This window comes from Crocodylus siamensis, chromosome 3 (assembly GCF_052110815.1).
Source record: "Crocodylus siamensis isolate JL-2025a chromosome 3, ASM5211081v1, whole genome shotgun sequence".
Classification (NCBI taxonomy): domain Eukaryota; kingdom Metazoa; phylum Chordata; order Crocodylia; family Crocodylidae; genus Crocodylus; species Crocodylus siamensis.
This window is the reverse complement of record NC_143397.1, coordinates 259,939,745-259,965,743: the sequence shown is the minus strand read 5'-3', so window position 1 is coordinate 259,965,743 and position 25,999 is coordinate 259,939,745. Positions and strand designations below refer to the sequence as shown.

The following is a 25,999-nucleotide window of genomic DNA, read 5'->3' as shown; positions in this document are numbered from 1 at the left end:
AGCTCCAGACTGGGCCCGGGCCCAGTGGGAAACAAGCGTTCTTTCATTAGGAGCGCGCCTGGTGCAGAGGCGCGTTCGAAGCCCCGTGCCCAGTCCCACTCTTCCTCCCAGGGCCTCCAACAGGAAAAGGGTGGACAGATGTCCCCAAGGCCCCGTGGGGGCCACCCACTGTAGCTGGCTGCAGACAATGTTTGCGAGGCAACGGCGGGGTGCGCGCACCTTGGCCCAGGCCACCAATGCACGGCTCTGGAGGAAGGGATGAACTGAATTGCAAGACAGGAGGGAGGAGAAAAGGCAGAACAAAGCTGCCGGAGCCACTCTGATGTCAGCAAGTTTGAATCAGGGCTTGGGAGCCGGAGCCGGAACCAGGCAGCGGGAGGGCGGCCTTGAACCCTGCAGGAAAGGGCTCTTCCTGGGCTGCTGGAGACGCTGCACACAGGGCATGTTTTCTATAGCCCTATATTTCACGTCTCTCTCAATCTCTATTCCAGACCTGGGAGCGGGGACTCCTGCGGCTCCGGCTCCAGCCCAGGTGGGCTGCAGCCCTGATGTCAAATGGCCAAGGCCTTTGCTGGGCAGGCAGGCACCACAACAACTCCTCCTTTCTTTTCCAGCCCATTTCCCCTGTCACCACTGAAGGAGAGCGCCAGGGTGCCTACTGCCTTCCCAAGCCCAGCTGCACCCTCCAGGGTCTCCTGCCCTCATTTCTAAGCTCTCTTGGCTGCTCCACAGCCCCTCTGTCCTGACAACAGCCAAGAGGCTCAGCGCAAAGGCGGCACATCCACCCCACTCCCCCTCCTCCAGCTCTTCCCCCATTTAGCCATCGCCTGACAACACAACTGGACTGTGGGCAGCCCGGCAAGGCCTGGAGCACCGCGCGCTGCTGGAAATCCCCAAGCGTTCCCACAGCGTCTGTCCTGCCGTTTTACCCAGGCACCGAGTCAGATGTTTCCTACAACAGCATCGCCGGCAGAAGGGCTGCTCCTTCCTTCCTTGGGGCAACCTGAAGGTTTCCTGCTGCCGCTCTGTGTATTTAGGGCAATTCCTGCTGGCCAGGGAGCGCTGGTGGACTGCATGAGACTGTCAGCCCCAAAACGACCTAACAACGTATTGGGTCTCATTGGTTCTTGGGTAAAAGCAGCTTGGGGAACTCCATTTAAAGAGGACACATCTCATTCTGCATTTCCACTGGTTAACCCCCTGTAGCCTCAAATTCGGACAGCAGGGGAGGAATTCACCTGTCCATACCCAACGCCTCTGTGTTCTTCTGCCCAACTGAATCAAGGCCGTGACTTCCCCCCGTGTCCCCAAGAACAGCAACCCCCTCCACCCGCCTCACTTCAGACCACCCACCTGAAAACTTCCTATCCAAGGCTCCTGCAACCCTCATTCAATGTTTCCAGCTTCTCTGTTTCAAGTCCCTGCTCTGCAGCCTTCCTGTGCCCCAGCTCTCCACACTGCAACACGCAGAACATCCTGCTGCCCACCTTCGGCACAGGCTGGAACGCACCGTGTCAGCCAGTCCCCAAATGCCTCCCCCAGTGCCCAGCCAGGCTGGGATGCCACTGAGAGCTGTCCTGCAACCATGCCACGCAGCCCTGACCATGCAGAGCTGCACACACAGGCCTGGGCCTGGGTTTTAGATACAAGGGGTGAAAAATGGCGCATGCAAAAACCAGGGTGTAAAATACCTCTCTCATTTCCCAATTAGCAACAGCTGGCTCCCCTTGCCTTCATTCAACAGAGCACGGAGCCACTCCTGGCTCAGGACACTCTCTCCAATTTTCAGCCTCAGCAGAAGGCCTCTTTTGCTCTTGCCTTCGGAGATGAGAGCTGCATGCAAAGCATGGCATTCACAGGGAGCAGCAGCCAGCCCCACCATCCAGGAATAGTACTGAGCACCACTTCACAGGACCACAGCCCTGTGGGGGTGGCAGGAAGCTGCTGGGGTCAAGTCTGATCCAAGCCCTGCCTAAGGCAGAATCAGCCCCATCCAAACCAGCCCAGACAAACCCCACGTCCGACCTTGGAGCAACATCACACAGTCACCCTGACAGGCCCAGGCATCACCCAGGCCCGTGCCCCAGGGAAAGCAGGAGGGCTGCAGCTGCCAACACCCTGCTGCTACTATACAACAACAGACCTGTTGTGAAAAGGTGTTACACACATCCGCAGACCCTGTGGGAATGGGGTCAGCTTTGTTCAAGCAGCCTGTCACGTCCCATCCCCAGCAGAGGTCACGCTGGGCATCCTACCTCCTCGTCTGAGCTGTCCTCCTCATACTCATTCTCCGTGGGCAGTTGCTGGGGCTCGCTTGACACCAAGAGAGGCTCTGAGCTCCGCTTCTTATGGTGCAATTGCTCCTTCTTCTGGGAAACTGCTCCAGCCTGGAAGACAGAGAGAAGACAGACAGGGTGAGCTCAGCATGACCTCCACTAGACCTAGCATGAGGGACCATTTGTTTTTGTACTCAATTGGGCTGAGATGTGCACTGGAAGCTAAAGCAAAGCTGTTAGTGGACCCCCAAAATGCTACAGAACCCTGAGGCCTGCCTTGGTCCCCCGAAGCCTGCTTCCCCACAAAAGCTTCCTGGATCCAGATCTTCTTCATCCCAGAGCGTCGCTGGTTCCCCAAACCCAAACCCCTTGACCTCAAGGTCCTGAGGAGGCCGGGATTGCCACAGCTCCTAAGGAAGGAATCATGTCATTGTGCTGGGCAGCACCAGAGCTGCGAGGAGGAAAAGCCACCAGCCGCCAGCACAGCTAGGCCTATGTGTCTCACCCCAGTGGGTGTCTGTTTTCCCACATGGTCTGAGGGACACTCTCGTGTCCTATAGGGTAGCAGCTCAGAAGGTCAACTAGAGATAGCCATGGCAGTGGGAAGAAGCCTTATGCCAGCCTCACTACACAGCCAGCCAGCCAGATCTGGCTGCATAATGCCCCAGGGGCACCGTAGACTCTCACCATGGGACCTGAACTTAGGAGGGAGCAATCCCCTGTACTGGTGCAGGCTGGGGGTGACGGGCTGGGCAGCAGCTCTGCAGAAAAGGACCTGGGGGGGACAGGGGACAAGAAGCTGGACAAGAGGTAGCAATGTGCCCTTGGTGCCAAGAAGGGCATCCTGGGCTGCACTGGTAGGAGCGTTGCCAGATCAAGGGACGCGATTTTTCCCCTATATTCGGCACTGGGGAGGCCACATCTGGAGTCCTGCGTCTAGCTGTGGGCCCCCACTACAGAAGGGAGGTGGACACATTGGAGAGCCCAGCAGAGGGAAATGGAAATAGTTGTGGGGCTGGGGGACAGGACTGGTGAGGAGAGGAGGAGGGACCTGGGCGGATTTAGTTTGGAGAAGAGAAGACGGAGGGGGATTGAATAGGAGCCTTCACCTCCCTGCAGGGGGGCTGCAAAGAGGATGGAGCTGGGCTGTTCTCAGTGGGGGCAGGTGACAAGACAAGGAGCAATGGGCTCAGGCTGCAACAAGGGAAGCTGAGGTTGGATATTAGGAAAAACTGTCTCACCAGGAGGGTGGTGAAGCACTGGAAGGGGCTCCCCAGAGAAGTGGTGCAGTCTCCATCCTTGCAGGTGTTTAAGACCTGGGTAGACAAAGCCTTGACTGAGATGATGTAACTGAGGCTGGTCCTGCTTGGAGCAGGGGGTTGGACTAGAGGTGACCTCCTGAGGTCCCTTCCAGCCCTGACTGTCTGTGATTTTATGACCTTGCTGGTGGGCAATGACTCTGATGCTGCTAATGTGAACCCAGACTATGCACTGACAGCCTTTGGGCAGCCATGCTCCTCTGGCAGCTGCATTGCAACCAGGGAACACTTGGTGAATGGTGTCACACTGGCAGGTGAAGGATGGGATCACTCCTGGCCCACATAAAATGGAGCTGACTACAGGCCAGGAGGCTGGAAGTCCTGGCATTCAGCACAGGTGATGCCAGAGACCTGCCTGCTGGATCCCCAGGCCACAGGCAAGAAGGCCAGGAGGTCCCGTGGTGGCACGGAGGAGCACTGGGCCGACCCGGCACCTGCTAGCCTGGTGCGAGGTGGGGCCCTGCACTGCGCCCCCAGCCCCAGCCCCGCTCCCGGCCAGACGCTGGTAACCAGACGAGGCTGCGCTGCAGACTGCGCCCACTCGCTGACCTGCTGTGTGGGTGCCGAGAACGCCGCAGATCCTTCCCTGGAAAAGAGATTCTCTCCCTCTCTCCCCCTTCCTCACTCAGGGGGGACCCAGGCTGGATCGGGTTTACCGGAGGATTCAATAGAATAATCGGAAAAACAGCCCCAGAAAACGTCCCTCGCGGGAGCAGTAAAATCCACACAGTGTGCGATCACCTTCTGCTGTACGCGCACACCAACGCAGCCCCCCCGCGCCGCAAGGAGAGGGGTGGGAGAGAGCCTGGAAAATACAGGGCCGGCAAGAGGATGAGATTACTACAAAAACAAAAGCCTTTATTACATTTTTTTTTCTTAGAAGAAGAACGAGATTGGAGATAAGTTTTTTTCCAGGCTTTTGGCGCAAATGGGGCTTCGGACTTGAGTTTCCATCTCTCCTTCTCCCCCCGCCGCCATGACGAATGCAGCAGAAAGAGTGTTCATTGCCAAACTGGGTTGCGGGCGCAGCGAGGCCGCCTCCGGCATCAAGGCTGCGTCACGCGGCCTGCTGCGCTCGGCCCCCAGAGCTCCCTCCTGATGCCTGCTGACCCCCAGCACGCGTGGCAAGGGCCCAGCAAACCCAAGAGCACTCCACGCTCTCTTGGGATCCAACGGGGCCTCTGCTGGATCCCAGGAGGTGACACAAGACTCATCCCAAGTTCTTGCTGACAAGCCAGTGGGATTGACAGGCAGCGCTTGCCAAGGTCCCCACATAAGGCAGCGTTCAAATGAGCAGCGCAGAAGCACTTCTCTGCTCCCTTTGCCAGGTCCTCCTGGGATGCTCTTTTCCCAGCATCCCAGTAGCTATCCAGGCCACGTCCCCACTGGGCAGGGACCAGCCTCCTCTCTACTGGGCAGGGGACAAAGTCTGGGGGTTGCACGCTCGTTTTCTGTCATTGGCACGCTTGCTTTGATGTGCAAAGCAGATGCAAGAGCATTTCTCCTGAGGCTAAGAATGACCTGCCCGGGTTCTAATAGGGCAGAGCACCCCTGAGCGGGGAAGACCCCAACCGACCATGCACGGACTTGACTAGGGACGTGCCCATAAAATAGGGACCCGGTCTGGCCTCAGACTAGCGAGGAGCTCCACAGAACGAGCCCAGCTGCAGGAACACCGAATCCACCAGAGGGCAGCAAGCAATGCCGAAAACAAGGAAAAACGGAACAAAACCTGTCCCTGGAGGCCTCTACCAGCTCCAAAGCCACAGCAGAGAGCTGGGGGCAAAGGAGTCAGCTCGTGCCGCACCCCGTGAGTCGGCCCCGCTGCCGTCTGGGCCTGGCTAGCTGATCCAGCCACTGCTGAAAGCAGTTTTCACCAGCAGCCATCACTAAGTGACGCTGCCGGAGTAGTTTTCATCACCGGGGCCAGGAAACATGTTGCTCAGAGGGGTTTTCAGCGTTGTTTCAGCTTCACGGCACAGAGGAGCCTGGAGGAAGCTGGCTGCAGCCGGAGGGTGTGCAGAGGGAGAACGAAGCCTCCCACACGTGGAGTCCCAGACTCCCACGGCAGGGCTGGGTCCTGCGTGACACCAGAGTTGCAGCCGGAGACAGAGGTGGGCGAAGGGCGCAGAGCAATGGAAGCAGACGGGGAAAAAAGAACAAACCAGAGAAAAGTCAGAGACAGAAGGGACAACAAAGAAGGGACACTGCCCCACTCCCCAAGAGCTGGCTGTGAGTAGAACCAGAGCTCTCTTCTCTCGCAACAGCCCTTCTTGTCCCTCGTTAGCTCTGGAGAGAAGGGCTGAAAATCCCCAGCTTGTCATCTTGCACCCTGAAGGCATCAGACATCCCCTACGGTACAGCAGGGGAGCGGGGAGAGAAGGATTTCTGGCTCTTCTGGGGTGGGAGTGGAGCTGCAAAGGCAAGCAGCCTCCTACCCTGGGGGGACTCTGTGGCCTGGCCTGGGGAGACGGCCTGGCCGGCCAAGAACAGATGGATTTGGGGTGGCTGGTGACAGCTGTGGAGAGAGCAGGAAAGGGAATGACACAACAAGTCAAGGGATGCAGCTGCACCACAGACACGGAGCAAAGGGGCTCAGGGGGAGGCGAGGGGTGCAGAAGAGAAGCCGATGGGAAGAGCGCATGGCCCATGACACTGCATCTAGTCCTGGAGGCTGGAGCAGCAAGCCGCTGCGCTAGCTGCTCGTGAAACGGGCTAGTTCATTTCTGCCCAGACAGCCGAGCTTCCCGCCGGGCTGTGACATGGGCATGGGCAGAGTGAAGGCAAGGCCACATTTACTCTCATCAGCCCCATAACCAAAAAAGCCTGGGCTTTGCCACCCTGCATGTTCAAATCGGAACAACTCGTCCTCACCGCTGCACGGCTGCAGCCTTCTGCAGCCCCGTTCCCTAGGCAGAGACCTGGCACAGCCTGCCCGATCAAACAGCAGCGGGACCTGAAGTTGGACCCCTGTGCTCCTGGTTTCTTGAGCTACAGCTTCCCCATTGGGCATGTGCGGCCCCCCTGAGCTCTCACCGTGCATTTCAATGCCGACTTACAGTGCTCCCAGTCAGCCCATCTCATGTCAGGCCAAGCTGTACGGACGCTTTGTGACACAAGCTAGGACACAGCTGCCCGATTCCTTCTGGCTAGGCAGCCAAGGTGGGGTCCAGCCGTAGGCCTGGAGTGCAGGGAGGCCCATCGGGCTGGTGAAGGCCTTGGCAGCCGTCCACATCTTTCCTGGCAGTTCTGCAAGCCCAGAGGTGAGAAGCCCCAGCTTCCCCGCTGGATTATGGGGTGAGGACAGAAGCTTCTGCTGGGGCAGAGCAAACTCTGCTGCTCCCGAAGGGGCTGGACTAGCCAGGACCATACACCGGCAGCCAGGGAGTCCGAGTGCATTTGCAAGGACCATGGAGAGAATTTGGTTGCAGAAGCCTGGAATTTCCCTGGGTAAGGTCCGAAGGGACCCAAACGACAATCCATCTAGCCTGACTTCCTGAATAACACAGGCTGTGGACCATGCAAGCAAGCGGAGGCAAGGCACCATCCCACAGAGACCTCCTCATCCCTTTGGCTGCATTATGCATCAACTTGCTTCCGCCAGCTGCAGCCTCCCTCCCCAGAGCAGCTCTAGAGCCTGGGTTTGTCAGCTTGCGACAAACACAGATCTTCAAAAGCCGAGACCGTTAGACCCAGATGCAATGGACACGAGGCCTGTTCAAGGACTCTCGTATCGGTGCTGTTGGTGTTACGGGTATCACTGTAGGCTGGCAAGGTGTGGTGTGCCAGACTCCAGGGCTGGTGGATGTCCTGCAGAAGTCAGGCTCGCTATTGCTAGGCACCTGCACAGGTAATGAGCCTGCAGAAGTTTGGTCCTGGAAGAAGGAGCATGTGCTGGTTTGCTCTGGCTCAAGACGCTGCCAGACAGAGCGATGCTATGGTGCTGCATGAGACTTAGACCCCAGCCCAGCCCACCAGCGTGGCTTCCCACCCTCAGCACAGCAAGAAGTAGGGTCCCAAGATGGCCACGCAGGTGACAGCGTCCTGGACAGTTCTGTCTATTCTGCGCGGATGCTCTGACCACGCCCTTACCTATAGTAACAGGAAGCCTCTGTGTTGACCCTACTAGTGCCACCGCTGCCACCTCCGTCCAACCACATGCTCTGACTTCACGCTCTCCTGCCGTGGAAGCTGCCCAAACTCTGCTACAGCTCAGCACACACGGAGGCAGCATCGCTGCTGAGACCCTTTGCCGAGTCTGGTCTAAGAAGTCATGAAGCACAGCTGGGCAGGTGCTGAACTGGGAGACCTCAGGCCCAGCATGAGGCCAGGGAGCAGCATGAGCGAGGCAGGTCCTTTCCCTTCTGCGGGACTGCCAGCTCCGCTCCCTTCAAGCCCACGGCTGCGCTCCAGAAACAGGACTTTTCCAGGGAAACTCTGCCTGCACTGTCCTATCCGAGAATGGCAAAGTAGCTACGATCGAACCAAAGGGCCATGCAAAACACAGAGAAGATGAGCAGAGGAGACCCAGAGAGACCAGGGTGGGGTAGGGAGCACTGCCCCCAGCATCAGTGACTTTTGGTATGAATATTTCTTGGAGGAAACGACAAGAGATCCTGGACACCAAGAACAAGTGGACGTTCACACAGTGCTGCAGAAGAGCGCTTCCCCATACCCAGCAGCCACCTCTCTCAGAGCGACCACCGGTAAGGAGATCCAGCACAGGATCCAGCGCACCCACTTTCCTTTGGGAAAGTGCTTCAGCCTGTCTTTATTCATCACCATCTCCAGAGAGACTCTGAGATGTGAAACAGAGGTGAACCATGGGTAACCTACCGTTGTCATCTCTAGAGTCTGGAGAGGTACCCCAGCGATGCCCCTGGAAAATCCTCCACCTCCCATGGGAAGATCGCTGCACAAACGCCAGCATCCAACGTTACCAGTATGGAGTTGGTGATCCTCAAGCACCGACCTCACTGGGCCGGACTCTGCGTGCGGACGCCTGACTCTCGACCCCCAGAACAAGCGCTCTGCTCCCAGCTGAGTAACAGCCTGGACCTCGCAGGGGCCAGAGGAAATGCTACAAGGATGCAGGAACGCAGACCTCAGGACAACGGATGCTGACAGCAAAAGCCAGGAGGAGCTGGCTGTCGATTGACTCTAGTGGAGCCACAACCACAACAAAGCCTGTTTTGGGATAAAGTGTCTTGCCCTCAAAGGAGAGAAGAGCGAGCGGAGGAAGGAAAGGGAGAGGATCTCAGCCTGCAGCCAACTCCCCCACGCAGAAAGACCTGCAGCTTCTGCAGACCCATTTGTAGCTCAAGGACAGTAGTCTTAAATCACCTCAAGACCCATCAGTGAGATGTGGTAGAGACCATCCTTGCATCAAAGGATTGACAATGCCTTGGGCTGCAGCAGAGAGACTGGTCGGCAGCATTTACCCTAAACTACAGCTGCCTTTTTCCCCATCCAGCTGGACAGGGTCTCCCAGGCACACCAGGCTTTAAAGTCCAAGTCCCTATGTCAGCATGCTGCCTTCGAACTCCAACAACAGCACTTGGTCAAGACTGTCTCGACACGGGATTAGCTTCAGGGACAGGAAAGATAGGGTCCTCTGACAAGGAAAAGACAGCTCCTTGGGAGGGAGCACAGAGCAGGGAGCAGAGAGCAGAGCACCAGATCAGGCAGGTCCTGAGACAGCATTATTTCCTAAAAAGGTGGAGTATGAGCAGGTCTTGAGAGGGCTAGTGATGCACTTCTCATGGAGCACAATGGGAAGGGGACTTAGGGCCATGGAGATACTCCTTCCTCCTCTGTGCAACAGCAGGCTCAGATCATATACAGGGACCAGATCCTGGGGGAAAGGTCCCTGGGCAAGTGCTGAGCACAGTGGAGGAGGAGGCAGCCTCTGAATCACAAGTCCCTCAGCCCCCAAATGCCAGAAGCTGGAGGGGGAGAAGAGCAGGGGGCAGAAGATTTGGGGCATGTCCTTCCCCTTGGCCCCTGCTCTGCCACAGTGAGACCCAAGCCTGTTTCCGCCTGGTGCTGAACCAGGGACTTTTCGAATGCAAGACAAATGTGAGCATGCTGCAGAGGAGACTGGGCTAGATGGACCCAAGGTCTGACCCAGAACATACAAGAAGACAACATGAATCACAGACAATGAAGGCTGGAAGGGAGCTCAGGAGGTCACACCTAGTCCAACCCCTGCTCCAAGCAGGACCAGCCCCAACTACCTCATCCCAGCCAAGGCTTTGTCTAGCCAGGGCTTAAACACCACCCAGGGTGGAGACTTCACCACCACTCTGGGGACCCTGTTCCAGTGCTTCACCACCCTCCTTCTGAGAAAGTTTTTCCTATTATCCACCCTCCACTTCCCTTGCTGCAGCTTGAGCCCATTGCTCCTTGTCCTGTCATCTGCCCCCACTGAGAACAGCCCAGCTCCATCTTCTTTGCAATCACCTTGAAGGCTGCTATTAAATCCCCCCTCAGTCTCTCTTCTCCAGACTAAATCAGCCCAGTTCCCTCAACCTCTCAACACCAGTCCTGTCCCCTAGCCCCCAACCATTTTCACTGCCCTCAGCAGGACTCTCTCCAATGTGTCCACATCCTTTCTGTAGCGGGGGTCCACAGCTGGACACAGGACTCCAGATGTGGCCTTCCCCAGTGCTGAATAGAGGGAAGAATCGCTGCCCTTGATCTGCTGGCAGCGCTCCTACCCATGCAGCCCAGGATGCCGTTACCCTTCTTGGCAACCAGGGCACACTTGGTTTAAACCCTGACGCGCAAATGAGTTTGATAACATGGCAGCTTATGAAAGGCGTAAGGTGTGTGGGAGCAGGGAGGCAAGGGTTAAGTCCATTCACCACACCAGCTTTTGCACCGACAGGGTCCGGCTTCCTCCCCGCCCCCGGCCGGCTTGGCTCTGTCTGTGGCTGCAGTGACTCTTTCAAGGGGCCCCAGGGAGAGCAGTGATGCCGAAGGGGCTTCCGGGATTATACAAGCAGCCAATAAACAACTCAGCGTGGCTCTCACCTGCAGGCCGCCGGCCTCCCCCCAGCCAGGGGACTCGGGCTGCTCCGTGCCGCGGGGAGGCCGCCAAGGAAGAAAGTGCTGCCTGTCAAACGCTTGAAGTCATTAGCAGGAAATCTCGTCTGACAGCGAGGGCCTAATATTTACACAGCCCTGCCAGCAAAGGAGGCAGGAAGAGCAGGGGCTCCCAAATCTGCTGACAGGCAAGTGGCGGGAGCAGGGGCCATCTGTCTTCAGGACCCAGAGAGCGGCCGGACAGCACAGCTCTGCTCGGCACCAGCCCCTTGACAGCAATGCGTGCAACCATTACTGGAGGGACTGCTGCATGGAGGCCAGACCGGGGGGGTGGGGGGGGAGCCTGGTGCCTGGGCTGCAGGGGAGCCGGACCTCCAGCTGTGCATGGACCCCCGCATCGCCACAAGGAAGCTGGTGTGGGGTTGCAGAGCATTCATGCGCTCACAGGCTGGTTGGCTCCAGCGTTTTAATGCTAGGGTCTATTGGGAGAGCTCCCTCCTAGGCAGCCCCCCCAACTACAAAGATCCTTCCTGTGTCTAGCCATCTGCTCCCCCAGGGCTCAGGCTGTCCCACGTCCCCCATCCCCTATCATCAGTCCCTCTGGAGAAGAACCAACCCTCTGGAGATTCTCAGGCAAGGTCTCTCTCTCACGAGACTGAAATTATCCCTTCTGGGGCAGCCTGGCAGAGTGAGCTACAGATCTGAGGGGCCGGGCAGAGCAGTAAAGCTCTCCCGAGGTGAAATGAGCCCTCAACAGTCTCCAAGGCAGGTTGATGGAGCACTGCAAGGTCACTGTTTCAGAGCAAGATCCCCAAGGAGACAACCTGGGATTGTTTTCCATAAAGGCCATGACTTATACACGCAAGTCACAGGCTAATGCAGGACTTCTCACTCTGGGCCTCTACGCATGCACCACCCTTCCTAACAGGCAGCTGTCACTCCTGGGCATCCACAACTCCCTCCTGAAGCTCTGGCTTGCTCAGCCCTGCCTTGCATGGAGTCACATGGGAGAAGCCCCTCAACAAATGCAAGCATTCGGGACCGCTGCAAGACACTAAATCCCAGGGTGCTGCTCTCCTACAGCTTTGCAGTGGAGGCCGTCAAAGAGGCAAATGCAAAGTAAGGATAATGAAGGGAACTGTAAACAGAATGGAAAGTGTCATGATGTCCCTTTATAAACTGATGTGGCATCTACACCTTCATTCCTGCCTCCAAAATGAGGTAGAAGAACGGAAAAAGGTACAGAAAAGGACAAGAGGGATACTGAGTGGCACAGAGGGGCTTCCCCAGGAGGAGACTAATGAGGCCAGGCCTGGTCATCTTAGCAAAGAGATGCTGGAGGGGGAGCAGGAGAAGGGCTTACAATGCCCGAAGCGGCAAAGAGAAAGCCCCTAGGGAATTATTACTGACTGTTTCTCACCAGACAAGGACAAGGGGTCATGCATGGACCAAGCAGGCTGGCAGTTTAATACTAATACCAGGAAGCTCTGTTTCCCCAACGTAGAGGTGGTGGGAGCTGAGAGCTCAGCCAGATTCACCAGGGCTTGGACATGTGCGTGCAGGAAAGGGACATCGGTGGCTCTGGGGCAGGGAGCGAGTGGCACGGCCTCTGCATCAGCCCTGCATGGACCCCAGTGCTGGAGGCTCCAGGGAGAGAGGAACAGGGGAAAACCCTGCTCAGCCCTGGTCACTCTCCCTGAAGCCTTTGCTCTCTGCCCCTGTTTGACACCCAGGACTGGACAAGATGGACCTGGGGTCTGACCCAGTCCAGGCAGCTCTTGTGTTCTTAAGCAGATGCAACCCTCCTTTCTCACTTTGGCTGGTTTCTGCATGGAGATTTTTGGGCTGCTTTGTGTATCACCATCACAACAGGTTTCAGTTCTTCTTGCTTCAGGTCTGTGGCTCTGATTCAACTGCATCAAGGAGAAGCCTCCCTGCCCTTTGATGCCGAGAGCTTCCAAACTAGGTAAGCTCTGGGCCCTGTCCAGACTGACCTCTTCCTCCTATCCTCCTTACAGTCTGTGGGACTCCACCGCTACTGGTGATTTTACAGATACTAATGGAGACCAGCTCTCAACATATAAGCAAATGGTATGTCATCCACAGAGGACACTATGGTGAGACCACAGGCAGCAGACACACTGCCATGTCTGCAGCTCCTACTCCTTGTGGAGTCCAGCCAGGAGATGAAACAATATCGTGCTGCTGTGTGAATGTAAGACCACTCATGGTTTGCATATGCTAGTGTCAATCCAATACAAGACGAAGGAGGAGCCCAGCAGCAGCAACCCGACTGCCAGCGTGGTCAGAAATGTTTCTGTGTGCAGAATCAAAAGGCGAAGGGATTCCTGGCCGAGTCTAACACAGCTGATGGGTTTTCCCTATGTGACAGCCCCTTCACTCCCTCTCCCCTGATGGTGAAAAATCCATTAAGGTGACTCGCACCGTCTGCTCAGGACGGCAGCCTATCAATCAGAAAGCCCTGTGCACAAGCCCACCTGCAACACAGGAGCGTCCTGTGTGCCAGGAGCTCCACCCCACAGGCCCTCCCATTCTCACAGAACAGATAACGGGCAGGCAAGCACAGGGGCAAGGTGCACAGCAGGGTGCAGAAGGGAACTGGCTCCAACTCTTCATCAGCTGCTGTTGTGCCACCATCAACTTATTTCTGCCCCAAACCAAGACCACGGCTAGAGAGGGGCCAGGCAACTGAGAGCATGGCTGGTAGGAGGAGATTGCTATTCAAAACCACGTCCCTTCAGCTTTACCCCAGCCTCCTCGCTCACACCCATTCTCTTATGCCAGCTGCGCAAACCAAGGCAGCACAAATGGATTGCAATGCAAAAGGCTTCACCTGGTGCTTAATGTAGCTCAAGCTGAGACAAGATAACCCCACAGTGTAGACAACACCAGCTCATGCATGTAATTGCATGTGTAGTTGGAGTGCAATAACAGGTGAATCCAGCAGGAAGCCAGACTTGGTTTCGGATGGACATAACTTGGCTTATAAAGGTTACTAGCAAGCCTCAGTACATTACTGAGGTTACTTTCAGCTCATAGAGCCAGAGAATCCCAGATCAGCCGGGCACAGGATCCTCAGGAGATCTCACCAATCCAACCTCCTGCTCAAGGCAGGAGCAGCCTGAGTCTAAACCATTACAGACGAGCCCTTGTTTAACCCATGCTTAAACATGTCCAAGAATGGAGATTGCACAGCTTCCGTGTGCCTGTTACAAAGCTGAACCTCCCAAAATATTTCCAAATAGCCAACCCAAACCCCCTTGCTGCAGTTTGATAACATTGGTCCCTGTGGCCACAGACAAGAGTCCATCACCATCCTCTATATAACCACCCTTCAGTCTTCTCTTTTCCAGACTAAACACCCCCAGACCTATCAGCCTTTCCTCATAAGCCTTGCTTCCCAGGCTTCATTTTCATCACTATGTAATTTTTTTCCAATCTGCCTACACCCTGCTTGCAGTGTGGGACCAAAACTGGACCCACCCAGAACTCTAGATAAGGCCACACCAGCTCTAAACAGAGAAGAAGGATCGCTCCCTTTGACATCCACTGACAGTCCTGTTAATACAGCCCAGTATAATATTGCCATTTTTTTGCAACAAAAGCACCCTGGGATCTACTACAAACCCCCAGGTCCTTCTCTGCAGTATTGCAGCCCGGCCAATCATCCTCCCACTCGTGGTGCTCTGGTGAGGTACCGGAGGACTGGAAGAGGGCCAACGTGGTCCCCATCTTCAAAAAAGGCAGGAAGGAGGACCCAGGAAACTATAGGCCGGTTAGTCTTACCTTGATCCTAGGCAAGCTCTTCGAGAAAATTATGCTGGCACACATCCAGGAGGGGCCAGCAGGGGACTGCATGCTTAGGGGCAACCAACATGGGTTCATCAGTGGCAGGTCCTATCAGACCAACCTGGTGGCCTTCTACGATCAGATCACCAGATCATTAGAGGCAGGGGTAGCAGTGGATATAGTCTTCCTGGACTTCCAGAAGGCTTTTGACACTCTCTCTCATCCCGTTCTCATTAAGAAACTGGGGGGCTGTGGTGTAGACACCGACACAGTCAAATGGGTCGCCAACTGGCTGGAGGGCTGCACCCAGGGGGTGGTGGTGGATGGGTCCTTCTCAACCTAGAGGGATGTGGGCATTGGGGTCCCCCAGGGCTCGGTCCTTGGGCCCACACTGTTCAACATCTTCATCAGCGATTTGGAAGAGGGGGTAAAAAGCACCCTGTTCAAATTTGCTGATGACACTAAGATGTGGGGGAATGTGGGCACACTGGAAGGATGCAACAGGCTACAATCAGACCTAGACAGGTTACAAGGGTGGGTGGATGTGAATAGGACAACACGGACAAGTGCAAGGTGATGCACCTGGGGTGTTTCAGGGCCGGGGGAGCATCACTCTGGAAATGAAAACTGAGCTACAGGCCCTTCTGCTATTAACACATAAACCTCACCACAGCTTCCCATGGCTTTATATTGCAGGAGCTGCACATCTAGAGCCCTCGTGTCAGAACTGCAGTTCGATCTTACTGCTTTCTGAACCTGACTGAAGCACCTGTGTATAATTAAACATGCAGCAAATGCCATAAATTAGGCACATCCCCAACAGCACAATCTGCCTGCATGAGCTGTGCCTCATAGTTTAGACACACAAACCACACTGACTTCTCCCTCCTCAACACTGCGAAGCTTCCGACCCTAAAGGACCAAGGAACCACCCAAACTGGCAGGCACTTTGACATCTTGGGCTATAAACTGCTTTTAGGGAAGGGTGGGAAGACTGTTAATTTTCTAGCCTTGGACTCCTTTTTTCAGGAGAAGTCACATTTTGTGGCAGGAACCAGGACACCGCTACCCAGCACCAGCATTATGCTGTGGGGTCTGAAACTTCGTACTTACCCGCGTCTTTTCCAAGTGCAAAGCATCTTTCACTTTCTTTTCAACAAACTGGTCACTGGCATCTTCTTCCTCCTCCTCCTCTGTGCTGCTGTCACTGCCAGAATCCTCCAGCCCAGAGTAAACACTCTCCTCACTGTCTGTCATGTCATCACTTTCCCGGTCTTGCTGCTCTGCTGCTGCAGCACTGGGAAGGGGCAGCTGAAAGGACACAGGAAGCATCACAGCACAGGTCTACCAACGGCAGTTCAAGTTGTATGTTGAAGAGACAGTATCTGTGCAGCTCGCTTCAGTCTAAGGCCCCACTGCATCAGCACAGCTATGCCAGCCATACCCTCTAGCAGGGGAACAGTTACACCTGCATCAGCTTTGTCTGGCCAGGGTCAGTTCCAACAGAAACCTGCCCACTGCTGCCTATTTGCTGAACAGAGGTAGAATAATCCCTATGATTGGGCCTAGCCCTCCTACTTACTGCTTCTTACAAACCTTTGCCCCCAAAGATTCCCTTCTCCTGCACATTCTGCAGCTTTGCTCGTGGCCCATCATGGTCTATGAGCCCATCCTCTCACCAGTTCCATCACTGTATGGACTGGCTGTACCAGCAGGATGGTGGGGCACTCTGAACACTGAGCTGGAGCATGGAATAACCAGAGCAGCCCTTAAACACATTTAATAGATTTCATAGACATTAGAGAATGAAGGGACCTTACAAAATCATTGGGTCCATCTCCCTGCCCCAGGGGCAGGAAGTCAGCTGGGGTCAAATGATCCCAGGAAGATAAGCATCCGTGTGTTTCTTAAATGTCCAGAGCAGGTGTTTGCACCACTTCTGCAGGGAGTCTATTCCAGTCTTTGGGGACTCAGATGGTAAACAAGTTTTTCCTTATCATCACAACCGATTTCCTTGCTTATACTGAACCCCAGGGGACCTGCTGCCAAGTATGCAAGGGTGAAACTGGGGTGCAGGAGAAAGTCCAAGTAGCGCAGGGTTTGGGGATATTAGAACTGCTGGCTGGTCTTGATGAGACCAGAACCATCAGGGCTGGTTTCCTGTGCAGCCTTGATTTGCATCTAATACTTCAGGTATTACTGAGCCAGGTAGGCAGCGCACACCCTCTGCACAGTGGCATCAGCACACACGGGCTACCGTTCAATGCTACACACCTTCTGTGGTGAAAAATCAGCCTCACTGATTTTTCAGAGCTCATTACATTGCACGCATTGCATCCCTCCTTTGAAATGGAATTTTTCATGGGAGCTGTGAACAGACAGTAAAGGTTTTAATCCCAAATTTTTATCTTATTTTGTCGATCCTCCAGTTATAGCTCAGATAACCTCTGCCTGTACCCCGCTCTGCTATGGCTCAGAGTGGGGTAGCTGTGTTAGTCTGGAGTCAGGCAGCAGGTAGGGCTGGGGGGTACCCGAGAGACCTCAGAGAGGCACGAGTTTTCGTAAGCAACAACCTACTACGTAAGAGTTTGAGGCTCATGCCTCTCTGAACCAGTTAGTCTCCAAGGTGCCACACCGCCCTACTTTCTGCCACGTCGGGGCCGTAGGCACTCTCACCCCTGGGACAGGAAGAGGCGCAGAAGCTCCAGCAGGGACAGACCTGACCAGGTGGCACCGAATTCCCTGTGTGAATACTCGTTACACGCACTCGCCATTTAAGGAAGAGGTGGCCAGTCATAGTTTCATAGTTTCTAGGGTCAGAAGGGACGTGAGTACATCATCTAGTTCAAAAAATGCAAGGTTCTCCACCGTGGGAGGAAAAACCTGCAGCATCCTTATAGGCTCGGCAGTGCTACGTTGGATAGCACTACAGAAAAGAGAGACTTGGGGGTCAGCATTGACCACAAGATGAACATGAGCCTCCAATGCAATGCTGCGGCTAGTAAAGCTACCAGAACGCTGGCTTGCATCCATAGATGCTTCTCGAGCAAATCCCGGGACGTCATTCTCCCCTTGTACTCGGCCTTGGGGAGGCCGCAGCTGGAGTACTGCGTCCAGTTTTGGGCTCCACAATTCAAAAAGGATGTGGAGAAGCTTGAGAGAGTCCAGAGGAGAGCCACGCGCATGATCAGAGGTCAGGAAAACAGATCTTACGATGACAGGCTGAGAGCCATGGGATTCTTTAGCCTGGAAAAGCGCAGGCTCAGGGGTGATCTGATGGCCACCTATAAGTTTCTCAGGGGTGACCACCAGGATCTGGGGGAACATTTGTTCACCAGAGCGCCCCAAGGGATGATGAGGTCAAACGGTCACAAACTCCTGCAAGACCGTTTCAGGCTGGACATAAAGAAGAATTTCTTTCCTGTCCGAGCCCCCAAGGTCTGGAACAGTCTGCCAGCGGAGGTGGTTCAAGCCCCTACATTGAACACCTTCAAGAGTAAATTGGATGCTTATCTTGCTGGGATCCTATGACCCCAGCTGACTTCCTGCCCCTTGGGCAGGGGGCTGGACTGGATGATCTCCCCAGGTCCCTTCCAGCCCTGATGTCTATGAAATCAGTAAGGTGTACATCTAACCTCCTCTTAAACACCCCCAAGGTAGGAGCCAGCACCACTTCTCTTGGAAGTTGGTTCCAAATCCTAGCTGCCCTGACCGTGAAGTCGCGCCTCCTGATATCTAGCCTAAATCTATCCTCCGCCAGCTTGTGACCGTTATTCCTGGTCACCCCTGGGGGGAACAAGGACTTCCCCAATGCCTGCTGATTCCCCCCTGACTAGTTTGTAAACGGCCACCAGATCCCCCTCAGCCTTCTCTTGTGGAGGCTGAACAGGTTCAGGTCCCGTCGCCTCTCCTCGTAGGGCCTGCCCTGCTGACCCCTGATCATGCGAGTGGCCTCCTCTGGACCCCCTCCATGCTGTCCACATCCCTCCTGAAGTGCGGCGCCCAGAACTGGACACAGGACTCCAGCTGCGGCCTGACCAGTGCCGCACAGAGGGGGAGGATCACCTCCCTGGACCCGCTTGAGATGCATCTGTGGATGCATGACAAGGTATGGTTGGCCTTCCTGACTGCATCCCCACACCACCGGCCCACGCTCATCTTGGAGTCAATGACTCCTCCAAGATCCTTTTCTGCCTCTGGGAAGGGACAGGCAGCACAGGGACACACTGGGCAGGGGACAGAAAGCAGAGCAGCAGGGCACACAAGCCAGGGGCAGAAAGCAGAGGAGGGGAGATGAGAAAAGAAAGCAGAATGGCAGATCAGGCAGGCCGCACATGGTGGGGACCAGAAAGCAAACCGGCAAATTGGACAGGGAGCAGAAAGCAGAGTGGCAGACCATACAGGAAGCACCAGCCTGGGAGCTGAAGGCAGAGCAGCAGATCAGACAGCCAGGAAGCAGAAAGCGGAGCGGCAGACTGGAGGGGCGGGGGAAAAGCACAGCAGAAAGCAGAGAAGAAGACCACACAAGGTGCCCAAGGCAGGGAGCTGAAAGCGGGGTGGCAGATCAGACAGACAGACAGGAGAGGGGGCGAAAAACTGAGCAGCAGACTACGGGGGGAGCACAGCAGGAAGCGGAAAGCAGAGCGGCAGCCCGCACAGGATGCGTAAGGCAGGGAGCAGAATGCGGAGCTGTAGTCAGAGCAGGGCGGGGGTCATTTGCGGCCCCCTTTCCCACCCCCAACCCCCACGAGTGTCCCGGCCCGCGTTCCCACCTCCTCCATGGCTCCTTCCGGCCGTCGCTCCGCGTGCACCGCCGGCAGCACCGCCTCGCACCACGTGCAGGGGTCAGAGGTCAAGACGCCCCACTCCTCCCCCTTTACGCCAGTCACCAGAGACGAACTGCCTTTTTTGTTTGTTTCTATCCCTAGCCCCACAACCTCTCGACGGATACTTTCCCGCCCATTCAAATAAAAAAATCACGCGGCACCCACCAGCACTGTGCCTGGGTGAAAGGTCATAGGGCGGGAGATGGTTTCAGGCGCATGCGCGGACCCTCAGCGGGGTTTTTTGGTTTGTTATTTGTTTTTGTTTTGTTTTGGTTTTTTCCGCCTTCCTCCCTACGCCTGAGGAGGACGCGCGCTTGCGTCGCGCCGCGGCAGCGCATGCGCAGACTCCCAGGTTTGGCCGCGGGTGGGAAGCGATTCTTGTCAACCAGGCGCTGAGGAGAGAATGAAGCAGAGGGGCCGCGCATGCGCCCGGCCAGCTCGGGAGGCGGCCGCGCATGCGCCCGGCCTGCTCTCAGGCGGCCGCGCATGCGCCTGGCCGCCTCGCGAGGGGGGCTTGGCTAGGAGGCGTCCCAAGATGGCGGCGGCCATGCTGGGCTCCGGCGGCTTCGGTGCGCAGGCAGTGGTCGGGCCCCGCGGCGGCGGCCGGCGGCACTAACCCCCGCTTGCAGCAACGCCCCCCCGCCTGCGGCTCGGCTCGCGGGCCCCGCGGCCTGTGGCGGTTCTCCCCGGCCCGGCGAGCCCGCTCTCCCGTGGGGCCTGTGGCGGGGCCCAGTGGCGCCGCCTCCCCTGAGGGGATGGAGGGCGGCGGGGCGGCCGCGGTAGGCGCGGGCCCCGGCGGCAGCAACGTGCCCGCGTTCCTCACCAAGCTGTGGACGTTGGTGGAGGACCCCGACACCGACTCGCTCATCTGCTGGAGTCCGGTGAGTGGCTGCCCCCGGGGGGGGGCTCGCCTTCCCCTGAAGGTGCTCGGGGGGGTTTGGGGCATCCAGGGTCCATCACAGCGGGCTACAAACCCGCTTGAGGGGTGTTGCATGTTGCCAAGCGCTCGCATTGTAGTGGGCTGGCTTTTTTTCTTTTTTTGTACCTGGACAGCTATTTCTATCCTGCAATCACTACTTTGCACCCGTGGCCCCTCAAAACCGTACTGCACACTTCGCTAGTTAATGGTGAGATGATTACTTTGCGTGTGCGGCTGGTCTAAATGTATCACCTGATTCACCCATTAGGAGTCCAATGATTACTTTGCACGTGTGGCCAGTGCAAGTTGATTGCATAGTTCACTAGTGAACAGGGCAATGATTGCGTTGCATACATAGCCGGTCTTACTTTCCATCCGTGGCCTGTCTAAATGTACTGTGCGATTTGCCAGTTAATGGTGTGGTGATTACTTTACATGTGTGGCTCGTGCAAATTTATTGCACAAGTCACTAGTTAAGTGTGATGATTATTTTGCACCTCTGGCTAGTCTAAACATATTGTGCGATTCACCATTTAATGGCATTTCTGGCCAGCGTAAATTTATTGCAAGATTTGCTAGTTTATGGTGTGATTATTTTGCACATGTAGCCAGTCTAAATTTATCACACGATTCAGCAGTTAAGTTAGATTATTTTTCACATGTGGCTCTTTGAAATTTATTGACCAATTCTCCATTTAATGAAGTGAAGTTTATTTTGCATATGTGGCAGGTCTAAACATATCGTGTGATTCACCAGTTAATTGTGTGCTGATTACTTTGTAATTGTGGCCAGTGTAAATTTATCGTGCAGTTCACCAGTTAACAGTAGTGATTTTACCTTGCACTTGTGGCCAATCTTACTTGGCTTGTGTGGCTAGTCTAAACTTAGTGTGCAGTTCAGTAGTTAATAGCGTGATGGTGATTTTGCGTGTGTGGCTGATCTAAATTTATCGCCTAATTCACCGTTTAATAGTATGATGATTATTTTGCACTTGTGGCTGGCCTTACTTCGCACGTGTGGCCAGTGTAACTGTATTGTGTGATTTACCAGTTAATGGTGTGATAATTACTTGTATGTGTTGCTGGTCTTAATTTATTGTACAGTTTACCTGTAAATTGTTACATATACATGACTTGTAACAGGGGCCTAGTCTAGGCCTATGCAGTTTAGAAAAGAGATCCTTGCGGGAAGGATGTGATAAGGGTTTACCCAAGACAAAATGGCAAAGGGCAAGTCAATAAGGTTTTATTATTGACACTCACCATACAAGAATGAGGGATCGTGAAATAAACCTAGCAGGTAGTCTATTTAAAACTAACAACAGGGTTTTTTTGCACAGGATGTCAATAAAGGCTGGCTGACAGTTTAACCAGATGCACAAGGGATTGGACACATTCTTGGAGGAAAAGGGCATCAGTAGCACGGGCTCTGCATCAGACATGCCTGGACCCTACATGCTAGAGGCTGCAAAGGAGAGAGGAACAGGGGGATGTCCATGGTCAGCCCAGTTCACTCTCCCTTCCAGCCTCTGCTCTCTGACACTGTGCCACACAGGAGACTGGGCAAGGTGGATCTAAGGCAGAGGTAGGGGTGGACCTGTGATGGACCCCATTTCCTGTGTATCTGTGGCTAGTTTCCATGGAGACCCCAGCAGGGGCAGTGCTGTGACAGCGCAGGGCCAGGGTCTCCATAGAGACCAACCCCAGCAGTGCTGGCAGGGCGTGCAGCCGGGCAGAGAGCTGCTCCAGAGCTGGGATCTTGTGGCTGTGACAACATGGTCCAGAGCTACTATCCACTGCCCACATGCCCCATGCGGGGGGGGGGTTGCAGACAGCAGATGGCAGTTCTGCCCCAGTTCTGGACCACACCATCACTACTGCAAAATCCCAGCCTCAGCTGCAGAGCAGCTCCCTGCCCAGCCCATACCCTGCCAGTGCTGCTCCATGAAAACCCTGGCCCCACACTGTTACGGCACCACTGCTGCTGGGGCCTGCTAGGAAATGGAGCCCAGCTGCTGCCTGGATCCCCCATTTTGCCCACCCCTGATCTGACCCAGTAGATGGCAGTTCTTATGTTCACTAACTTTAGTTAATCATTTTTATGACATGATAATTACTTTGCAAGTGTGTTCAATCTCCATTTAACCTGCAGTTGACCAATTAATTGCATAGTACATGTACTGTAGCAGGAGTTGGCATAGTCCATGGGAAGACCAGTCTCCATGAGCAGGGAGGCCCATGAAGGCCTGTGTTATAGTTGGGAAGGAGGGGGAGACATTTTTTCAGCTGTTTTCTGAACTAGGTGGTCAGTTTTTCTTTAGCAGTAGTTAGCTAGGTTCATGTGAAGTCAAGCAGAAGGCAGGGTAGATTTGCACCTTACAGGTTAACTACATAAGAGCTGATATATAGCACAAATTTCCTGAACTGGAGTTCACTTTGTCATGCCACCTCCTGAAAACTTGTGCTGTATGTATATCTCTAATTTAGCTCATTTATAAACTACAAGCCTACCTGTCTTCCAGTTTTCCTTGTCCAATTTTTTTCTGCTATAGAATGAAGACTTCTGCTGTTTGGTTGGTTGTCTGTCTGTGGTAGAGTATGATCTCAAAGCAAGTGATATTCCAAGCAAACCTCTCTGGATTTCTCCTCTCCATAAACATTTTGTACAACCCTGAAGAGAGCTATTCTGGAGCTAGCAAAGATTTCCTTATAGCAGCTGTAGAGTCTGCTGTGAGGCCAGGTTGAGCTGAGGCTTGTGGGGAGGAGTCATCGTCATCCTGGGGGAAACCATAGTCTGTTCCTTGAGATTAACAGCAGGTAGTTAGAAAACTTGGGGCGCTGAAGGACCCCCCAGTCAGGTCTGTGACGCTTCCCTCATATCATAACTTTTTTGTGCTTTAACAGGACAGTCTCCATTTTCATTGTGATAGGAACTGGCAGAGAGCTCCTGCTATCTGACTGTCGTGATGATGCAGACTTTTGCATCTCATTGCTAATAGATTGTTTCATGTTCATATAGCTTTACTCCTTTACACACAAGAATTGGCACAAAATAGTCACTTGTTCTATGGGGAAATTAAAAAAGGAAATTTAACATTTGGCTCTTATTGTTTACATTCCCACATGTGTGTGTCATGCTGTAAAGGTGGCTGAAGCAATTACCTGAAAGACTATAATTGGTGTATTTGGAGATAAGATATGGCATTAACTTTGCTTTTATAGGTTAGCTGGACCAAAACAGTGGGAATTTTAGGCCTCTTTACAGACATGGACTTCTTAGCATCTCAACTTCTGAGATGCAGCTTGTGTCCTAATGTAAACCAGACTGCTTGCCTGCTGGCACTCAGATATTTTGGTTTGGTTACTGCGCCAAGTGGTTTCATTTCTTTGAGCTTCTTTGTATTTGAAAGATCATTGTGAGGGTGCTTGAGGGAAGCTAAATTTTACACAAGAGCACTGTATTGATAATATTTGAGCTCTAGAAATCTTGCTGTTCTTTTATGTCAGTAGTAGAGCTTTTAAAATCTTGTTCTAAGTGCAAGCAATAAGAAAATGATGGTGGTCAGTACTGCCTTTGTGGTGAGTAGTTAGTTTTTGTTCTCACTGTCTTCTCCCACCATTTTTCTCTGTTTTTTGCACAAGCATTTTGTTCCATTTAGCAAGAAATAACCATACCACCTTGTACTATTCACTGCGCTAGCAGTCTGCATCATTCTAGAGCAGGGATGGGCAAAATGGCAGATCTGGACTGGTAGCTGGACTCCATTTCCCAGCTGCCCCTGCCCATGTTGCCGCAGCCGGTTTCTGTGGAGACCCCAGCAGCAGCAGGGCCCTGACAAGGTGAGGCCAGGGTTTCCATAGAGACTGGTCCCAGCAGTGCTGGCAGGGTGTGCGTCCAGGTGGGGAGCTGTTCCATGTCACCACCACAGGATCCCAGCCCTGGAGCAGCAAACTGCAAGATCCCAGCCCTGGAGTAGCAAACCCTGCCCCTGCTGCTGGGGTCTCCATGGAAACTGGCTCCAGTGAAGCTGGCAGGGGCTACTAGGAAATGGAGTCTGCCGCGGACCCAATCTGGCCCATGGGCAGACTTTGCCTGCCCTCATTGCTAGCCAAATGTAATTCATTGTGGAGTTTTACTTAGGATACAGTAGTTATTCATTTACAGACTTAAGCTGTTGCATAATTACTGTTTGCTGTAAGTAGCTGCTGTGTTCCACTCTAAAAGTGGAAGCATTCATAGCTGTAGGAAGTAATCTCTCTTCATATGCTTTTTGGGGTTGAAAGAAACTACAGGCAGTTCTCCTACGATACAACTGGTTCCTGAAAAACAGGTCTTAAGTTGAAACTTTGTAACTCAGAACTGATTTTCTTATAAGAAACAATGTTATAAATGTGGGATTGGTTCCTGAACCAAGGCCCCATACCCTATTTTCACCAAAAATATGCCAGAATTTTGTACTCCATCAATTAGAGATGAGTAATATAGCTACATTAATGTATTTATATTGTAAATAGCAATTATATTGCTTTGGAAGGACTTTGAGGTGACTTTGCTAGACTTTTTAAAAGGCTCTTGGTTGGACTTTTTGAAGGGTTCTTGGCTGGAGTCTTTTCAGGAATTTTGTCTGCTTTCCTAAAGAAAGCGTCCAAGAAAGTTTGGACAGACATTCTCCAGAGAGATGAGTGATGCAGCAGAATTGTTCACTGGCATGGCGTCGCATCAGAAAAGTGTTATAAAGTTGAAACTGACGTCATAAAGTTGAAGCAGGGTGTCAGTTATAAACATTTTAAGAGCAAAATGTCGTAACTCGAAACATAAGTTGAGGACTGCCTGTATATATAAAGTGGTTATTATGTGACTTGAGTCAGTTTGCACAGTCTTCAAATGCAGATATATAGTTCAAATTAGAGATGCACCGATAAAGATTCTTTTGGCCGATATCAGTGGCTGATTATTAACCAGCCATATCATTCGATGCTGATCTGATAGCCAATATGCCGCCCAGCCGCTTGGAGAGCAGCTCCCTGCCAGTATGTCTGTGGGGGAAGAGGTGTGGGGCAAACAGAGGCCCCCACAGTGAGTGAAAGAGTGGGGCTGGAGCAGGAGCAGGCGCTGCCCAACTGGGGCAGTGAATGTGACCCTGCTGGGAGAGGGGTGGACTTGCGGACAGCTTGTCTACGGGCTGGGGGGTGGCTCCCTGCCACTGCGTGCACCTCTGGGGGAGGCATGGGGGGCATGTGCCCCCCTGGATATGTATATTATATCTATACAAAATTAAGAGTACATGGTTTGAATACAGTGAACTTATGCACGACACATGTTTAGATTCAGCCGATGTCAGTCCAGAAATGCAGTCAGTCTGTTTTTCTGGATTCAGGTTTGTTGGTATCAGTGCTTTCTCATACACAGAGCATTGAAAGTAATCATTTTGCGCTGTGGTTGCAAACCGTCTGTATGTGTGCCTTGTGTGAAGTCTTGGAGGTATGTGTGGATCCTGCCCTAAGGAACTTGCACTCTTCTGCTGAAAATGAAACTCAGAAACAATGCAACCAGTTGTTCTCAAAGGTATGCTCTGTTGTCCTTTCCCAACCCCACATACGATGAACTGGGCTGAGGGGCCTAGCACAGCTTTGTCTGAAGAAGACCAAGTCTTTGAAAATATGTTACAGTGAGGACCAAGCCTGCTGGCTCTAGTGAAAAATAATGCTGTTCTATGCCCTTTTTGGGGAATAAGGCCACCTTGTGCTGTTCGATATGTGTTATGCTTGTTTGCATTACTGTCAATTCAGTTTAATTAACAG

The 25,999-nt window shown here is 53.7% G+C and overlaps 2 protein-coding genes across 4 annotated transcripts in view; one reads left to right on the top strand and one right to left on the bottom strand.

Moving 5' to 3' along the window:
• BOP1 (BOP1 ribosomal biogenesis factor) overlaps positions 1-19,666 on the bottom strand; it is a 60,026-nt gene extending 40,360 nt beyond the window's left edge. The window contains exons 1-3 of one of the 2 annotated variants that reach the window (XM_090040889.1): positions 19,444-19,666; positions 15,566-15,763; positions 2,256-2,387 (exon numbers count right to left, since the gene is read on the bottom strand). In XM_090040889.1, the coding sequence (XP_089897015.1) occupies positions 2,256-2,387; positions 15,566-15,763; positions 19,444-19,470 (357 nt within the window). In that variant the 5' untranslated portion in view covers positions 19,471-19,666. The other variant, XM_090040890.1, reaches the window with a different exon arrangement.
• A 108-nt stretch (positions 19,667-19,774) lies between these two features.
• HSF1 (heat shock transcription factor 1) overlaps positions 19,775-25,999 on the top strand; it is an 89,007-nt gene continuing 82,782 nt past the window's right edge. For both annotated transcript variants that reach the window (XM_090040893.1, XM_090040892.1), the window contains exon 1: positions 19,775-20,159. In XM_090040893.1, the coding sequence (XP_089897019.1) occupies positions 20,034-20,159 (126 nt within the window). In that variant the 5' untranslated portion in view covers positions 19,775-20,033. The remainder of the gene's footprint in view (positions 20,160-25,999) is intronic.